This window comes from Octopus sinensis, linkage group LG8 (assembly GCF_006345805.1).
Source record: "Octopus sinensis linkage group LG8, ASM634580v1, whole genome shotgun sequence".
NCBI lineage: Eukaryota > Metazoa > Mollusca > Cephalopoda > Octopoda > Octopodidae > Octopus > Octopus sinensis.
In genome coordinates, this window is record NC_043004.1 from 86,618,853 (window position 1) to 86,638,218 (window position 19,366).

General features: G+C 38.3%; 1 protein-coding gene across 2 annotated transcripts in view; it reads left to right on the forward strand.

Annotated features, from left to right (window-relative positions):
• LOC115214870 overlaps positions 1-19,305 on the forward strand; it is a 38,515-nt gene extending 19,210 nt beyond the window's left edge. For both annotated transcript variants that reach the window (XM_036505535.1, XM_029783902.2), the window contains exons 5-15: positions 517-646; positions 2,067-2,240; positions 3,469-3,576; positions 7,665-7,841; positions 9,595-9,967; positions 11,891-11,985; positions 12,987-13,044; positions 13,250-13,377; positions 15,643-15,775; positions 17,928-18,043; positions 18,813-19,305. In XM_036505535.1, coding sequence (XP_036361428.1) covers positions 517-646; positions 2,067-2,240; positions 3,469-3,576; positions 7,665-7,841; positions 9,595-9,967; positions 11,891-11,985; positions 12,987-13,044; positions 13,250-13,377; positions 15,643-15,775; positions 17,928-18,043; positions 18,813-19,274 — 1,954 coding nt within the window. In that variant the 3' untranslated portion in view covers positions 19,275-19,305. The remainder of the gene's footprint in view (positions 1-516; positions 647-2,066; positions 2,241-3,468; positions 3,577-7,664; positions 7,842-9,594; positions 9,968-11,890; positions 11,986-12,986; positions 13,045-13,249; positions 13,378-15,642; positions 15,776-17,927; positions 18,044-18,812) is intronic.
• Positions 19,306-19,366: the final 61 nt, after the last annotated feature.

The following is a 19,366-nucleotide window of genomic DNA, read 5'->3' on the forward strand; positions in this document are numbered from 1 at the left end:
TTTAGTAGAAGACACTTGCCCAAGGAGCCATGCAGTGGGACTGAACCCGGAACCACATGATTCATAAGCAAGCTCCTTACTATGCAGCCACTCCTATGCCTATTGAAGATTTTACGAGGTTAAAGTGCAAATCCTATCTCAACCTCTTTAAGTCACCTTTTACGACATGCAATGGAAACGTTGGGTCTATTCTTTGACCTGCCAGTCCCCACATAGCACTAGGGCAACATGAAATGAAGTGTTCATCACCTATTACAATTTGATTAAGAAAAGATGTTTATTCATTCCTAATTAGCAAACTGTTGAACACACTGTTTTATTTTTGTGAACAACCCACTTCCTTTCTCTATTCATTTCTTCAATCTGCTTGAGAGGATTAAAGTTTATTAAGCCCCCAGGATAAGTCCCTGATAATTTGATGCAGACCCTATTCAATTGTTACTTGAAAATACGACATGACTTTTTTGGCATCCCTAATATCTAAGTGTTGTGTTGTTTAATATTTATATTTCCTAGATTTTTTGAATATATAAATACACACAAAAATTTACTGTCTCAGAAGAAGCAACTGTTGTCCTTATGGGAAGGCATATGTTGGTTGGCTTCCCTAAATGAAGAAAGAACAGTCACAGAGAAGTATCTGCAGGTATGTATTATTACTTGATGGAATCATTAGAGTGTTAGACAAAATGCTTTGTTCCAGCTCTTTACATTCTGAGTTCAGATCCTACCAAGGTCAGCTTAGCCTTTTAACCTCATGGGATCAAGGATATCAACTAATCCCCTCCCCTTAAAATTGTTGACCTTGTGCTAAAATCGAGATTTATTATTGAGTGAGAGAGCAGTGCATGCCATCAAGGGGTACAAATATACAAAGCCCAATATACCCATCATGACTACCCGTTTGATAAGGGTATGCCAGGCACATGCATCACAACCATATGTGCGAAACATGGTGATCTCATATCAGATTAAACAGCGCATGATCTTGCAGTTGGGGCCCAGTTAGAATTTTCTTCACCTCGTCTGGCACCTGTGCCGGTGGCATGTAAAAAGCACCCACTACACTCATGGAGTGGTTGGCACCTGTGCCGGTGGCACGTAAAAAGCACCCAATACACTCATGGAGTGGTTGATGTTAGGAAGGGCATCCAGCCGTAGAAACATTGCCAGGTCAAACTGGGCCTGGTGCAGCCTTCTGGCTTCCCAGACCCCAGTTGCACCGTCCAACTCATGCCAGCATGGAAAGCGGATGCTAAATGATGATGATGATGAGAGTAGCGCATCCTGCTCAAAAGGTCCTTGAATAAGGTTTGTTTTAAGGATGATGAACAAAACACCCATGCTTCCAGAGGTGAATTATTCAAGCCCGAAAAAATTCTTTTTAACACATGGCTATGATGTTCCCCCACTACTTCTGCTCATGATCAGAGATGTACACATTGTCAGCCACCATGGGACATGCTCAACTAGTTAAGGTCAAACAACTGACTAGCAAATCTGTGGTATTGAGCAGAATATTTGCTGTGGCCCATCGTTTGTATCAAGATAAAATTATGTACATGATATCACTTCCAATCAGTTAAGATCAGAAGCCATGGGAACTACTGTCTGGTACTGCATCAGGGCATTTATTATTATTATTATTAAGGCAGCAAGCTGTCAGAATTGTTAGCACACCAGGCAAAATGCTTAGCGTTATCTCATCCATCTTTATGTTCTGAGTTCAAATTCCTCCGAGGTCAACTTTGGCTTTCATTCTTTCGAGGTCGATAAATTAAGTACCAGTTACACACTGGGGTCGATCAAATTGACTTAATCCCTTTGTCTGTCCTTGTTTGTTCCTTCTATGTTTAGCCCCTTGTGGGCAATAAAGAAATAAGAAAATGGACATTAAATGATGATTGTAATATTTCATGTTGTCCTTGAGATGGCAGTCAATCAACTAAAGTAACAGTCAAGTACCGATGTCAATACAATCAGTTATATCGTCCCCCCTCCTCAAAATTTGTGGTTCTGTGTTGGCAACCAATGTATTTCTGTTATTTTCCATTTCTTATTTCAAGGTGTTGCTGAATGCTTTTGCATCCCTTCCATCATTTCTGCAAGATGACATCATATGCCAAACTTACCTTGCTGTAGATCAAGAAGAAAATAGACCCTGGTGGCGAAGAATGTCTAATTTCAGGCAGCCATTCACAATGGAATTGAATAAACTTACTGAAATTAAAGACATAAAGGTTACAACTTCTATATTTCTTAATTTTGATGCATTTTTCCTGCATTCTTTTCGGGCATTTTTATTCAATCTAATTTTTCTACATTCACTTTGACCCTCTTCTAATCTGGCTTGGTTGCATAATTCTTAAAAGCAAAAGATATTTGTAAGAATCCTTGAACTTTTCTCTTAGATAACTAATGTTCCCATATTTGTTGTTGATGTTGTTAATTAACCCTTGATCCTCTTTGATGAAGCAAATCAAAAGTACATTCCAACTGCGACTATCCAATCTGTTTCTTTCCAGAGTAGGATAGAATTACATAAGCAAAGTTTCTTTAAGATAGCAGAACAAGATTTGACTGTTATTTCTTGCAAATTGAATGACAACACAGAAGCTTCGTAGTTTACTCAGTATATTAGAGATTATGTTTTTGAATTTTTTTTGTAAGAATTTTGATCTGAATTTGTATTGAAACCCATACTGTTATGATAGCCCATCGTAACTTTGTAATTTAAACTGGCAATTCCTGGCCAAAATATTCTACCAATTTTATGTTCAAACTGGCCATATCCAGCCTCTCATACCTACCCTATATCATCCTGAAAATCACATTATTGAAATCTTGAAGCTATGAGATAATGCATGATCAATTCAAAACAATGTGAATAAATTAGCATCACATTTGACAGAGTAATCTGAATGTTCCAAGGTTAATGTAGATACACTGTTGCTAGTTTCATGTTATATTTTGGGACAGTCATATTATTAAACACATTCATCAGTTGCTGTTTGTCTCTATTCTTTCTCTTTCTTCAAAAATTTGTGGAATGTTGGGCCTCACAGAGGCAATAACGAGACCATATCCTCTGGAGATATGCAGTGATTGAGAAGACCCAGCAAGTAAAGTGAGATCACAGCCGTAGCCTATATCAGTGTTGCATAACCAGCCCATTTAAAAAGTACCTTTGAAACGTCAGGTGACGCACCTTGTTTGAGAAGACCTATTGAGTCAAGTAAAATCAAAATCAAAAATCACAATTAGAATCTCAATCAAATTGAAATCAAAATGGAAATTGTAGTTGTGGCTGATGCCAGTGCCACCTGACTGGCTCCCAAACATGGATAGTGCTCAGTTTTTATGTGCAGGTTTTTGGGGGATTTTTTCTCTTTTCTTTTTTTCTTTTGACAAAGGAGACGACTATTTTTCTCTGGTACTGTTTTGACTCTTTTGTGTTTATCCTTTCAGATTCCTTACAAAATTTCCCAGTATGCTTTGTTGGATGTCAAATCAATAATAAAGATCTCTGTTGCCACTGCTCTCAGAAATCCCAAACAAATGGATGTCATCGTTAAAGTAAGACTGTAAAACTTAATTCTTACAACACCATTCCTTATACAAAGCTCAAGTGTTCCCCACAATGGAACACACTCCCCCTCCCCCCATCTGAGATAGTACTGCTACTCCACAGGCAGATATCCTTAACAAAATTAAAACAAAAGCCACATGAGTGATTGACATGGAATTTGCTCAACACATTCTTGTTTTTGACCCTATGTGTATAGGCTGTGTGGTAAGAAGCTTGCTTCACAACCACATGGTTCTGGGTTCAATCCCACTGCATGGCACTTTGGCCAAGTGTCTTCTACTATAACCTCGGGCCCAACCAAAGCCTTGTGAGTGGATTTGGTAGACGGAAACTGAAAGAAACCCGTCGTATATATATATATATATATATATATATATATATATATTTATGTGTGAATATGTTTGTGTTTGTCCCTCCAACATTGCTTGACAACCGATGTTGCTATTGTATGTAAGGTTAAAAGGTTATATTAATTTTTCACACTCTTCCCATGATATTTTGACATATTATAGCAGGAGTTACCTTTCCTTGATTAGTTAAATGTACATATATCTATGCACACACACACACACACACACAATGGTTGTAAAGCAACTGAAACATGGAGAATTGAACACCCAGCCTGGAAACAAGCACATCATAAGCAGAACTTGATCTTAATCCCGGGCAGAAATTGTATGGAAGTACATATACATATACATATATGGCACCTGTGGCATGTGTAAAAAGATTCGAGCGAGGTCATTGCCAGTACCACCTGACTGACCCCGTGCCGTGACACATAAAAGGGCATCATTCGAGCGTGATCGTTACCAACATCACCTTACTGGCACCTGTGCCGGTGGAATGTGTAAAAAGATTCGAGCGAGGTCATTGCCAGTACCACCTGACTGACCCCGTGCCGTGACACATAAAAGGGCATCATTCGAGCGTGATCGTTACCAACATCACCTTACTGGCACCTGTGCCGGTGGAATGTGTAAAAAGATTCGAGCGAGGTCATTGCCAGTACCACCTGACTGACCCCGTGCCATGACACAGAAAAGGGCATCATTCGAGCGTGATCGTTACCAACATCACCTTACTGGCACCTGTGCCGGTGGAATGTGTAAAAAGATTCGAGCGAGGTCATTGCCAGTACCGCCTGACTGGCCCCCATGCCGGTGGCATGTAAAAAGCACCCACTACACTCTCGGAGTGGTTGGTGTTAAGAAGGGCATCCAGCTGTAGAAGCTCTGCCAGATCAAGATTGCAGCCATCTGGTTCGCCAGCCCTCAGTCAAAATCGTCCAACTTATGCTAGCATGGAAAGCAGACGTTAAACGATGATGATGATTATGATGATAATTATAATTAGGGTTCAGCTAACTACTTCACCACATACTGAAATTAGAAACAGGAGTTATAAATTTAGAAGTATTGGTTGGATATCTGTTACATGATGACACTCAATTGTGTATATATTCAGCCATAGCACTTTCAAATTTTATAAAAATTGGAAATATTATACTGAAGAGAGAAGTAAGTAAAATTAAATTACTATAATCTCGGAACACGTATATAATTAATCCTGGTCATGTTGATTCATTGTTTTTCTCTTTGCCTTTGTAAAAAAGTATGTTTACCGTCATGGAGATTCCTTTAGTAGCAGGAAAGGAATTTTTAACTCCTATTTCTAATTTTGGTATGTGGTAAAGCAGTTAGCTGAACCCTAATTATAATTATGTGGATAATTTTACCTATAAAGGTTATTTTAACATACCGATCTACTTGGTAAAATTGTTAATTGATTAATTAATTAAATTAATTTTACCCTTCTATTATTTATATACATATATATATATATATATATATATATATATATATAGAAATTCGGGGTGAGTACTTGATAATTATAAGCACCTGTGTATACCGTTTGGTGGTGTAGGTGGTGGAGTAAATTGATCAAAATAAAATAAAAACATGATGCGAAGGATTCAGCGGTACATATGTTTCGGGCCTTTATTAGACAGATTTATAACAATGCATAATGTATGTCTGTGGCCTTCTTCAGCCGCGCACAACAGCTTCCACAAGGACATGTGTTACATCAAAAATTCTTGGTTGGGGATGCAAATCCTCTCATTCACGTACGACATAATGCGGCAGCAGCATAGAGTTGAAGCGTCCATCTCTTTCTTCTCTCAATGTAGAATGAGGAAAATTGGATGTTGAGGTAATGTAAATAAATAAATACATATATAGAGGTGAAGATGGAGGGGCGAGAGTTCGGGACGAGGGATAAAAAATGTATAAAAAGTGTAAGTATAGAATAATATAAAAATGTAGAGGATAAAGGGTTGTAAGTAGATGTAAAGGGGGTATAAAGAAATATAAAGTAAAAATAGAAATAGAAATAAAAGTAAAAAAACCTGATAAAAACATGATAAAAGTGTAAAAGAATGTAAAGATAAGGGATGTATAGAGGTTATGGACCAAGCATGGTGGTCAGGAGATTGATAAAATTTAGTTGTAGAATTGTCAGTACATCAACAGTTTCGTCTGGGGACTTAATGCGTTGTAAATCAGCTGCTACTGCCACAAGTCCCCCCCCCGTTCTCTGCCCACCCTCCCCACACACACACACCCCTTACCAACAACACAATATACCACTGCCACTAACAACAAACTACACCAACCAGTGCTTCATCACCACCACCAGCGCCGCCCAAGAACTGTTCACCTCACTTAATAGCACTCCCACCCCCTGCACTTCTATTTCCCCCACACACAGACTACTCTGCCGCCGCCTCCACCAAATTTCTGTCCGTGTATATATGCGGATATTCTGTTGTATGTATGTGTGTGTACGCGCGTGCGTGTGGGTGCGTGTGTGTTTATGTACGTGTTTACACGCGAGTGCGTGTGTATGCTTATGGGCTTGGAGGCGTATATGTACGCGTGTATGTGGGTGTATATATCCATGATGATATGTATGTACTAGAAGTCCATTTAATTCAAGGAACCAGATTAAATGCTCATCAGCTCTGATTTACAACGCATTAAGTCCCCAGACGAAACTGTTGATGTACTGACAATTCTACAACTAAATTTTATCAATCTCCTGACCACCATGCTTGGTCCATAACCTCTATACATCCCTTATCTTTACATTCTTTTACACTTTTATCATGTTTTTATCAGGTTTTTTTACTTTTATTTCTATTTCTATTTTTACTTTATATTTCTTTATACCCCCTTTACATCTACTTACAACTCTTTATCCTCTACATTTTTATATTATTCTATACTTACACTTTTTATACATTTTTTATCCCTCGTCCCGAACTCTCGCCCCTCCATCTTCACCTCTATATATGTATTTATTTATTTACATTACCTCAACATCCAATTTTCCTCATTCTACATTGAGAGAAGAAAGAGATGGACGCTTCAACTCTATGCTGCTGCCGCATTATGTCGTACGTGAATGAGAGGATTTGCATCCCCAACCAAGAATTTTTGATGTAACACATGTCCTTGTGGAAGCTATTGTGCGCGGCTGAAGAAGGCCACAGACATACATTATGCATTGTTATAAATCTGTCTAATAAAGGCCCGAAACATATGTACCGCTGAATCCTTCGCATCATGTTTTTATTTTATTTTGATCAATATATATATATATATATATATATATGATGGAACTGCTTAACCACACAAATATATAAACCATTTTGGTACATTTCTGCTGAAATACTCTGCCTTTGTTTCAATTAATTTTTTAAAGTAATTAAGAATTTAGTAAAATAATTTTGTCATTATTGAGCTGGTTTTTGAATATAAATTGATATGAAATTTTGATGAAAGGTTCTAATTTAAAATTTTTAGAAACATGAAGTTTGTATCATAGAACCATGGGTGATCTGGGTGGGTTTGTATCAAGAGTTAATAGACATACAACAGTTTTTTTTTTGTTTTTTTTTTTCTTGAACAGATTGGCTCTTTTTACTTCCCAGCATAAATTTAGCGGGCCAGGAAGATGAACATTTAAAGAAAATCCATCTTTCACTTTCATTTTCCTCCTTTATTTTCAGATGTTGCAGCTGTTACCAAATTCTTGCAAGTCTAAGAAACGTTATACAACCATTGAAGATGAAGATCTACTATCAGAGAGTCTTCTTGGTTCTCAGCTATTTGAAATTACCTCCTCAGAACCAATGGATGAAAAACAGCAAAATACTTTCATTAAACTTTTGCAGCAGCTTTTAACAGTACGATTATTTTAATACATATTTGTTAATTATATTTATATATCATCATTATTTAACATCTGCTTTCCATGCTTGCATGGGTTAAAGGGTTTGACTAAAACTGGTAAGCTGGAGTGCTTCACCAGGTTCCAGTCCGATTTTGACTTAGTCGTTATGGCTGGATGCCCTTTCTAATGCCAACTACTCCAAGAGTATATTGAATGCGTTTTATATGACACTGCCATTGGTCACAACTAAGAATTCACTTGGCTTGAAGAGTCTTCTCAAGCACAGCATATCGCCAAAGGGCTTGTCTCTTAGACACACACATTTTTATCTTGAACAGCTCTGGCATCTTGTCACCATCATCTCCATTTTCTTTCCAGCTACTCCCATCCACCCTTATATAATGTTGGGTAGCTATGTATCTCCTCTATAGCTAGGCACCTGTGTTTGTCCCTCTATCATACTTAAACCTCTCAACACCTGGTATAAAACCACCTCTTCCTCTTAAAATACTTCCCCACTCCTTAGCTGACATTTACGAAGGCCCAACTTCTCTTGCAAGTTATTTGGTGGCCTGGCTAATACTAGCTGCATGAAAACAAAAGCATTGAATACTCAGTGGAAAGTGGTTGGTATTAGGTAGGGTATTTAGCCATTGAAGCCATCTCAAAGTTGACAGCTCTTATTTCTTTAATGCCCACAAGGGGCTACACACAGTGGGGACAGACAAATGAATTAAGTCGATTATATTGACCCCAATGCGTAACTGGTACTTATTTAATTGACCCCGAAAGGATGAAAGGCAAAGTCAGCCTCGGTGGAATTTGAACTCAGAACGTAGCGGCAAACGAAATACCGCTAAGCATTTTACCCAGTGTGCTAACGTTTCTGCCAGCTCGCCGCCTTGTTTGACAGTTCTGTTGCTCGTCAGATCCTGTCAAAGCATGGAAACCAGACATTAAATAGTGATGATGATACATATTTACATTTGTTTTTTCTATGCTTGCAAGGGTTGGATGAGTCATCTCCAACACAGCACTTGTTGCTTGTTGCAGACACTTGTCATCTTTTCATGAGATCCAGCATCTCAAGATCAACTTTCACCATGTTTTCCCTTCTCTTCCTTAGTCTTCCTTTTCCACAGATCTCTTTACAATTCTCTTCTCAACTGCCATCCTCCATACACATCCCTTGTCCTTACCAGCTCAGTCTTCTCTCTTGCACACAACATCTGATTCCTTTTAATTGTCCTTTCAGCTCATGCACACTAATACTGCAACTGCTACAGACACAGTCCTTCTCTGTCAACCTGTCTCTAATCTAACTGCACCTCTTGTGCACTCATATTTCTTTTCTGCATATCCAATGTTGTCTGTCACCCAACAGGATTGATCCCAGGACCACAAGTTTTGTCAAGCAGACTTCTTAACCACACAGCCACCATGCCTGATGGGTATAATAACCCCCAGAAGTTTTATATTAGCAGAATTATATATTATATTGTTCTTTGCCACATAAAAAGCATTGGTGCCGGTGCTATGTAAAAAGCACCCACTACACTCTATGAAGTGGTGTTAGGGGTGGCATTAAGCCTTAGAAATCATGCCAGAACAGACAATGGAGACTGGTGCAGCCCCCTGGCCCTGCCAGTTCCTGTCAAGCCATCTAACCCATGCCAGCATAGAAAATGGACGTTAAATGATGTTGATGATGATGATGAAGATTTTTATATTTTGGTTTACTTTCTTTTTCCTCACTTCATCTCCAGCCATTTTCCATAGGTGTTTGCCAAAAATATGGAATAAAACAAATTCTCCTGCAGACTACTGAAATTCTCAGAATTTATATCCTACCACATCTTCATTTACTTACTTCAACCGACTGCCACCTCCATAACCCTGTCTCGCTGTTACATTTGGCATCAGTTGTGTTCAGCTGTGAAGAATCCCAGATTAAATCGTGTCTTGACAACATACAGCTCCATGTTGTCCTTCTACAGTTCTGTTATGCATTGAATGACTGCACTGAATTCTGGGAAGATGTCAACCAAGCAAAACAATTGGTCAACATGAAAGCACTGCTGATTAGTTTAATAGATCAAGTGGTTGAGATCTTGATTAACAATTATACTCTTGTTCAAGGTGAGTCAGAATTTATATATTCATTCATCTTTGTTTACCTTTTTTTTTTCAGTCATTTCATCTGGGTACAAGGAGTAGCACTCTTTAGTACTTCTGACAATAGGAAGGATAGAGGGGGTATCCCAAGATTCATGAGTTATGGATTATCCTCAGACTAGAGGCCTGCTCATAATATGTGCCACAGAAGAGCTTACTTTGTTCATGTTGCACAAGGTTAGCTATATATATATATATAAATTAGACAAAAAACACCTTTTATCAATTCAAAATGAACGATTAAATTACACCATCTAGAAAATTACATATAATAGAAATATTAAAATTAAAAGAATTGTTCATTTTGAATTGATAAAAGGTGTTTTTTTCTAATTTTTATATATATATATTATATTGTGTGAAATTTGATTTAGTATTTCTAAATTGAATTTTTTTCCCTGTAAGTTTGGATTAATATTCCCTCAAATAATTATATATATTTATATATATCACAGCTGCATCCTCGTTACACGAGAAAAGCCATTGCCAAGAAGACTTACTGAAATGATTCATGATTCTTGCCATGAGATGCCCTTATATGACTTTTAAGCCCAGCCAAGCTTTTACACATTTTATCATATGCTAGACAGCTGTGCTGGTTGGCTGGCAGGAGAAACAGGTGTCACCATATACACTCTCTTAACATGTCTTTTTAGACCTCCACCTGAAAGGCACACCCTTCCACACACACACACACACACACACACATACATATATATATATATATATATATATAATATGGCTGTGTGGTAAGAAGTTTGCTTCCCAAGCACATGGTTCCAGGTTCAGTCCCACTGCATGGCATATGGGCAAGTGTCTTCTACTATAACCTCGGGCTGATCAAAGCATCTTGAGTAGATTTGTTAGACTATAACTGAAAGAAGCCCGTTCTATGTGTGTGTTTGCCTCCCACTCCACTGCTTAACGGTGCTGGTGAGTTTACTTCCCTGTGACTTGGCAGTTCAGCAGAAGAGACCAACAGAATAAGTGCCAGGCTTTAAGAAAAGAAAAGCACTGTGGTTGATTTGTTCAATTGAAATTGTTTAAGATGGTGCTCCAGCATGGCCACAGTCTAATGAATGAAACAAGGAAAAAGATATATGATGGGTGAAGAAAAGACCAATTTAATTAACCCTTTTCTTAGCATATTATGGTTGAAATTCACTGCATTTGTTGATCAACCTGGGCCTAGCTGTAGTAGAAGACATACCCAAGGTGTCACACAGTTGAATTGAACTCAAGACGACATGGTTGGGAAGCAAGCTTTTTAACCATACGTAGAGAATTATGTCAATTTTTTATGACCAATTACTAAATGTTTGATTCATCATCATCATCATCATCATCGTTTAACGTCCGTTTTCTGTGCTAGCACGGGTTGGACGGTTTGACCGGGGTCTGGGAAGCCAGGAGGCTGCACCAGGCTCCAGTCTGATCTGGCAGTGTTTCTACAGCTGGATGTCCTTCCTAATGCCAACCACTCTGTGAGTGTAGTGGGTGCTTTTTACGTGCCAGGGGAGGCTGGTAGCGGCCACAATCGGTTGGTGCTTTTTACGTGCCACCGGCACAGAAGCTACTCAAGGTGGAGCTGGCATCGGCCACTACAATTTCCATTTGATATTTATTTTGATGTTGATGTACTTGACTCAATAGGTCTCCTCAAGCACAGAAGGTCATGTGCCACCAACACAGCAGCCAGTAAGGCAGCGCTGGCATCGGCGACGTTCAGATGGTGATTCTACTAAAGTATAAAGATTACACATCAGAAAATCAGACAAGAAAAGATAATCTTAAATATGTTTTCATAGGCTATGATTGTATTTTATTTCATAAAATGTGGAGATGTTGATTTGTTTTCTCTTGTTTCTTTCCTGATCATTTTTACAGGAAATATTGTGTTGTGGTTGAAAGAAGAAATAAAATCTTTGGACTGGACAGTTAAATTCAGACTTAGGAAGCTGTTGTGTAAAAATGAGAATGATGTAAGTATAAGCTAATCAGGTAATCAGAGATAAAAAGAAAATGGTAGGAATGCCTTTAATCATAGGTTTGTTTACTCAAGGCTGAATTGAGGTTAAAATAATATACATACATACATACACACACACACACACACACATGTACTTACATAATTAATATTATGTTTTATTAAATTCGGAAAATATAATCTGAGCGTGAGTAATTCCAAGTGTGATCATTGTCAGAACAGCTAACTGGCTTCTGTGCCGGTGGCACGTAAAAAGCACCATTCGAGCCTGATCGTTACCAGCGTTGCCTTACTGGCACTTGTGTCGGTGGCATGTAAAAGCACCCACTCCACTCTTGGAGTGGTTGGCGTTAGGAAGGGCATCCAGCTGTAGAAACTCTGCCAGATCAGATTGGAGCCTGGTGCAGTCATCTGGTTCACCAGTCCTCAGTCAAATCGTCCAACCCATGCTAGTATGGAAAGCGGATGTTAAACAATGATGATGATAATTGGTTTGAAATATTTAAAGTTTTAAAAATTTTATATCTGCAAGATCGGTTTAATCCTGAATGTCATTAAGTAGTTGGAGGATGAGAATAGAATTTCATAAGATTCTGAGGTGCACAGCTGACAGCTTTTGTGGCACGTAAAAAGCACCATCCGATCGTGGCCGTTTGCCAACCTCGTCTGGCACCTGTGCCGGTGTCACGTAAAAAGCACCCACTACACTCATGGAGTGGTTGGCGTTAGGAAGGGCATCCAGCCGTAGAAACATTGCCAGATAAGACTGGGCCTGGTGCAGCCTTCTGGCTTCCCAGACCCCAGTTAAACTGTCCAACCCATGCTAGCATGGAAAGCGGATGCTAAACGATGATGATGAATGAGTGCTTTTTGCAAAGAACAGAATGTTCTATTTCATACTAAAGGACATGTTGGTTGATTTAAAATACCATTTTGCAATTTGAAGATGAAAATTACTACAGATGTGTATAACAAGATAATCATTCCATTCTGCAGGTGAACCAGTCAATTTGCTGTCAATTCCTCAAGACACAGAATTTACTACATGACTGTGGTATGTACTTAATTTATCCTTTTTTTCTTCCTCGTTTGGTTAAAATCCAAACTAGCAACAAAATTCGTATTATATGACATTAATTTTTGATATTTTGTCATTGAAATAATATTTGTGTTGCACACTGCTATAAACTATAATTAAATGTCAAGACATCATGGCCACAGAAATTCCTTCATTTTACACAATAAAGTTTTCTTTGTAGATCTTTCTCAAACATTGAACCTTCTGAGATTTGTCAGTATTGATGAGGAATTTTGTCAAGAGATGAGTGAACATTTCCCTAGCAATTTACATCTAAGCAGAGATCATGTTTGTCTAGCTTTGGCTCAGGTGAGTTTGATAAGTATTATGTCATTGTCTTCAGTTTTTTTAATGTCCACTTTACTCCTGCTTCATCATCATCATCGTTTAATGTCCACTTTCCATGCTGGCGTGGGTTGGATGGTTTGACTGAGAGCTGTCAAACCAGAAGGCTGCACCATGCCCCAATCTGATCTGGCAAAGTTTCTACAGCTGGATGCCCTTCCTAACGCCAACCATTCCATGAGTGTAGTGGGTGTTTTTTACATGCCACCGGTACATGGGCCAGTCAGGCAGTACTGCCATTGACCATGCTTGAATGGTGCTTTTTACATGCCACCAACACATGGGAGCCAGTCAGGCGGCACTGGCAACAACCACACTTCAATGGTGCTTTGTATATGCCACCAGTACAGGACCAATCAGCCAGCACTGGCATCGACCAAGATTTTCTGCGGTTGGATGCCCTTTCTGTTGCCAAGCTTCACCTGTTTCCAAACAAGGTAATATTTCGCCATGGGGCAGATGTGTTTTTACAGAATATTAGAAATGAGGGACACCACTTGTATGATGGGTGATGCACAGGGACACGGACACACGTACTTATGGTGGGTTACTTTCAGTTTCTGCTTATCAGATCTACTCACAAGGCTTTAGTTGGCTCAGGGCTATACTAGAAGATACTTACTCGCCCAAGGTGCTACACAGTGGGACTGAACCCCAAACCATATGATTGGAAAGCAAACTTCTTTTTAACCATGCAGCCAGTATCTCTCTCTCTCTGTCTATCATGCTAGCATGGAAAGCGGACGCTAAATGATGATGATGATGTGTTATGAGAATTTATGGAAAGGTATCGTATAGAACTCAACAAATTTGTTAAAAATGGAGATGTTAAAATTTAAAATAATTTTAATACATGCATACGATCATTTCAAATAGCGATATTAACATGTAAATTCATGGTAGTATAATTAAATTAATTTGATTAAATTAATTACATATCATTGTTCTTCTCAGCGCAAGAAGTTTAATCAAAAATTATTATTACAGAGGACTTGATGAAGGAAATAGCAGAGAACAAATTTGGATATACATATTTATCCTTATGAAAATTGAGAGCATCTTAATAAAGAATGTGAGTTTAGTTGTGTATAAGCTAAAACTGAGGCAACAAACGGTTATTTGAAAATATGAGTGAAAAAGGTTTTAAGAGACATTCCCTCTGTAGAAGAGTAAGTAGATAAATAAGTCATTTATTGGATGACTAAATGTAGTGGTTTTATAGAGATGTCCAATGGAAAAAGCATAGTTATGTTTGAATTAGGATATGATTTGACAGTTACAAGCAATATTCGATATGGTGTGTACTTGAAAAAAAATTTATGCATGAGAATGAAATTAAGCTAGTGAATGTAGTATATAGGAGGCTGCTAGAATGCAATGAGAACAAGAGTTTGGGGCTGTAAGCTACCAGCAAAATATTTGGAACCCTCCAAAGTAAAAGGATGAATTATAATTCAACCTTTTGACATATATATTATATATATATATATATATATATATAATATATATATATATATATATATATACATATATATATATATACACACACACACATATATATCATCATAATTTAGCATCCATTTTCGAAGCTGGCATAGGTTGGATAGCTTAATAGGAACTGACAAGGCCAGGGTACACACCCAGTTCCATTGTCTGTTTTTGCTTAGTTTCTACCTCTGGCTGCCCCTCCTAATGCCAACCACTCCACAGAGTGTACTGGGTGCTTTTTATGTGGCACCAACACCAGTGCTTTTTCATGTAGCACCTTGGTTTTAGGAAATCAATTCTGTTGTGGTGCCATATGTATGTATGTATGTATGTGTATATATATATAAGTGTGTGTGTGTGTGTGTGTGGCACTTTTTTAACTACAGCCTCAGGCTGAGTGAATTTGATAAGCAGAAACTAAACATCCATCCTTTGTATGTGTATGTGTAAAAATGCTCATGTCTCTTAGCCAGGGAAAATATATACTTCTATTTCCTGGCGTTAGGAAGGGCATCCAGCTGTAGAAACTCTGCCAGATCAAGATTGGAACCTGGTGCAGCCATCTGGTTGTTCGCCAGACCTCAGTCAAAATCGTCCAACCCATGCTAGCATGGGAAGCGGACGTTAAATGATGATGATGATGATGATTTTTTTTATTCTTTCACTAATCACTTAGTATTGGGCTGGGTGACCATACTGGAGCATCACATAGCAGTTTCTATTGTCAATTTTCTTTTTCAGCTAATTCCTAATTTGTTAAGTTCAGAATGTATTCTGGTTTGTCAGTTTTTGAAGCATCTTTTACACCAGAAACAACTTGTTGTGCCTTGTCAAGCAAATTTTCTCCCAGTTGTACCTTTCTTTGATATTACAGGTAAGTTTTCTTTTTTCTTTTCAATATTTCACTATTTATACTTTCTGCTTGCATGTGTGAATGCAGAATGCATGTGAGAATGCTGGTTGCATCTGGGAAGGCAGGATGCATCTAGGAATGCAGGATGCATGCTTGTATGTATTTAACGTTGATGTTCAATCTCAGGGCAGTTCCCTATTCAAAACCAAATCTCTGCTCAAAAGACAGTTCAGTGTGAGCATCTCTCCAGGTTTATTTTATCAGAGACTACATTCTGTATCATGTCCTTCCATTTTTAAGACTGTAGCATATGACTCAAGGGATGTTTGGTTGCTATTTCTTGTGAGTCAAGCAACCATATAGAAGTCTCTTTGTTGGTGTGCATGTCTGACTCTGTGTGTATGTGAAGAAGGAAAACTAGGTTTGTTTGGAATGGAATTTCAAAAATACACACTGATATGGTACAATTGTTAGAGGTCGGTACTGTGTGGTATTTGGTTACGTCTCTTTACAGTCTAAGTTCAAACCTCACATGATTGTACTTTACCTTCAGAAAAAATCTATGTCCCATGGATTTACCAGGCATGAGTCTGCTGTAAACACACACACACATAAGTTGATACATGTGTGTGTGTCATCCTCCTCATTATTTAATGTCCATTTTTCATGCTGTCATATGGACTGGACAGTTTGACAGGAGCTGGCAAGCCAAAAGCCTGTATCTAGCTTGACTGTTTGGTGTGGTTTTTACAACTAGATGTCCTTCCTGTTGCCAACTCTCACCTGTTTCCTAAACAAGATAATATTTCTCTATTGCCAGACATGTCTTTCACGACAGACTGGAAAAAAAACATCATCTCTTTTATAACAGTGATGCTCATTTGTAGTCATCGCTTGATGACCAGACAAGGAAACCAGACACACACACACACACACACTGTATATACAGTAGGCTTTTTTAGTTTCTGACTACCAGATTCACTCACAAGACTTTGGTCAGCCTGGAGCTATAGTAGAAGACACTCACCCAAGTGGGACTGAACCCAAGACCACGTGATTGGGAAACAAGCTTCTTAACCACACAGTCATGCCTGCTTTTCTGTATATTTCATCATCATCATCGTTTAACGTTCGTTTTCCATGCTGGTATGGATTGGATGATTTGACTGGCAAGGCAGGAGGCTGCACTAGGCCCCAATCTGATCCTTGGCTTGATTTCTACCACTGGATGCTCTTCTTATCACCAACCACCTTACACAGTGTATTGAGTGCATTGTATCATGGCACAATCATTAGAGAGGTAGCTATATCCTCAACAGGACTAAAAAGTCCTCTCCAACCTAGGATATGACTTCATTTTATGGTACCAGAAATTCCTACTGCACTACCAAGTACATGAGGTTTGTTAGTGTATTTTGTGTGAAACAAGTTATCGACAAGAGTTCAGCCAAATCAATAGGAAGGTCAGTCTTTTAGTCTGTGAGAAGACCCGGCAAGCCAAGTGAGACCATAACCCGTGGCCTATATCAGGGGTGTAACCAGCCCACTTATGCATACCTTTCCTTCATTCGACTCTAAACTCTGTTTGCAAAGACCTTTGAGGCAAGTGAAATCGAAATCAAGTCAAATTTGTGAATTCAATGACTGGCACCCGTGCCAGTGGAGCGCTAAGAACACTATCTGAGTGTTATCGTTGCCAGAGCAGCTGACTGGCTTCCATGCCAGTGGCACGTAAAAAGCACCATTCAAATGTGATCGTTACCAGTGTCACCTTACTGGCACTTGTGCTGGTGGCACACGAAAAACATTTGAGCGAGGTCATTGGCAATGCTGTTGGACTGGCTCCTATGCAGGTGGCATGTAAAAAACACCACTTGAGCGTGGCCGTTGCCAGTCCCGCCTGACTGGCCCTCGTGCCGGTGGCACATAAAAGCACCCACTACATTCTCGGAGTGGTTGGCGTTAAGAAGGGCATCTAGCTGTAGAAACTCTGCCAGATCAGATTGGAGCCTGGTGCAGCCATCTGGTTTGCCAGTCCTCAGTCAAATCATCCAACCCATGCTAGTATGGAAAGCGAACATTAAATGATGATGATGATTCAATTGTATAAATCATTTGAATATTAAACATGAGATCTTTTTGTAGTATATTTTTCTTGTTTCCACTATTTTAGGTTTACAAGAATATTCTGGATTGTGTCAGATTCTTATTGATTCTGCAGTTCTTCAGGGTCCACTAGATGCCAATAGTAGCAGACATGTGCTCAACAATATTCTAGCTGTGATTAGAGTAAGCAACACATTATTATTATGAATTTTTTCTTCTTTCAATTTTGTTTCCATTTCTTGCAGAGTATCTTCCTGACTCCTCCTATTATTATTATTATTATTAAGATGGTGAGCTGGAAGAATCATTAGCATGCCAGGCAAAATGCTTAGTGACAAGTGACAGTTCATCAATCCTTGTGTTCTGAGTTCAAATTCAGCCGAGGTCGACTTCATCCTTTTGAGATTGATGAAATAGGTACCAGTTATGTACTGGGGTTTATATAATCAACTAACCCTCACCCCAAAATTTCAGGCTTGTGCCTTTAGTAGAAAGGATTATTATTATTATTAGTAGTAGTAGTAGTAGTAAGGCGGCAAGCTGGTAGAATCATTAGCACACTGGGCAAAATGCTTAGCGGTATTTTGTCTGTCTTTACATTGTGAGTTCAAATTCTGCTGAGGTCGATTTTTGCCTTTCGCCCTTTCAGAGTTGATAAAATGAGAGCCAATCAAGCACTGAGGGTGATGTAATTAATTTATCCCCCTCCCCCAACTTTGCTGACCTTGTGCCAATATTTAAAGCCATAATTATTATTATCATTATTATTAGTAGTAGTATAGGGCAGCAAGCTGGCAGATTTGTTACTGCACCAGGCAACATGAACATTTTTTTAAAAACCATTGACTGGTTATTTGGCCAGCTAACCAATTGGTAGGCTTCCAGCACTTTTCTTTCTTTTTTCTCTTTTTTATATTATTTTATATCATTTTTTTTTTATTTTATATTCCAGAAACTAATTCTTTCAGAAAATGTTCTCAACCAAACTACAAATGTGATGTTTGCCATTTTGGTAATTTCCCAGACATTTTCAAATTTAGTTTTGATCCTTAAGTTTCTGCCATGGTTTAACAGTGAAACCGTATTGCTATATCTTGTTGAAACCACATCATTTTTAAACTCCTATGCATCTCTTTACTTTGATCAAACATTGAAACTGGAATCTGGTGGTATTCATTTCCAAACGAAAACAAACAATCTAGAAAATTCGAAAACTTCAGGCAACAAAGAAGATTTACAAGAAATATCAATGGATTTAATATCAGTGAATGATTCTAAGATAAGTGCCTCTTTTGTGTGTCATCTTTTGGACTCAATGTTTGATCTTCTCACTGTTCTAAAAGAATCGCAAATAAAAGAATCTCTCTCTAGGAATATTAAAAACATTCAAGAAAAATATGAGGTATTTTGGTAAAAAAAATAAAGTAAAATATTTAATTAAAAAACAACTCTTATAATTTCTTTTTCCTTTACTCTTCCTTTTATTTTCCATTGGCTTTTTATTTT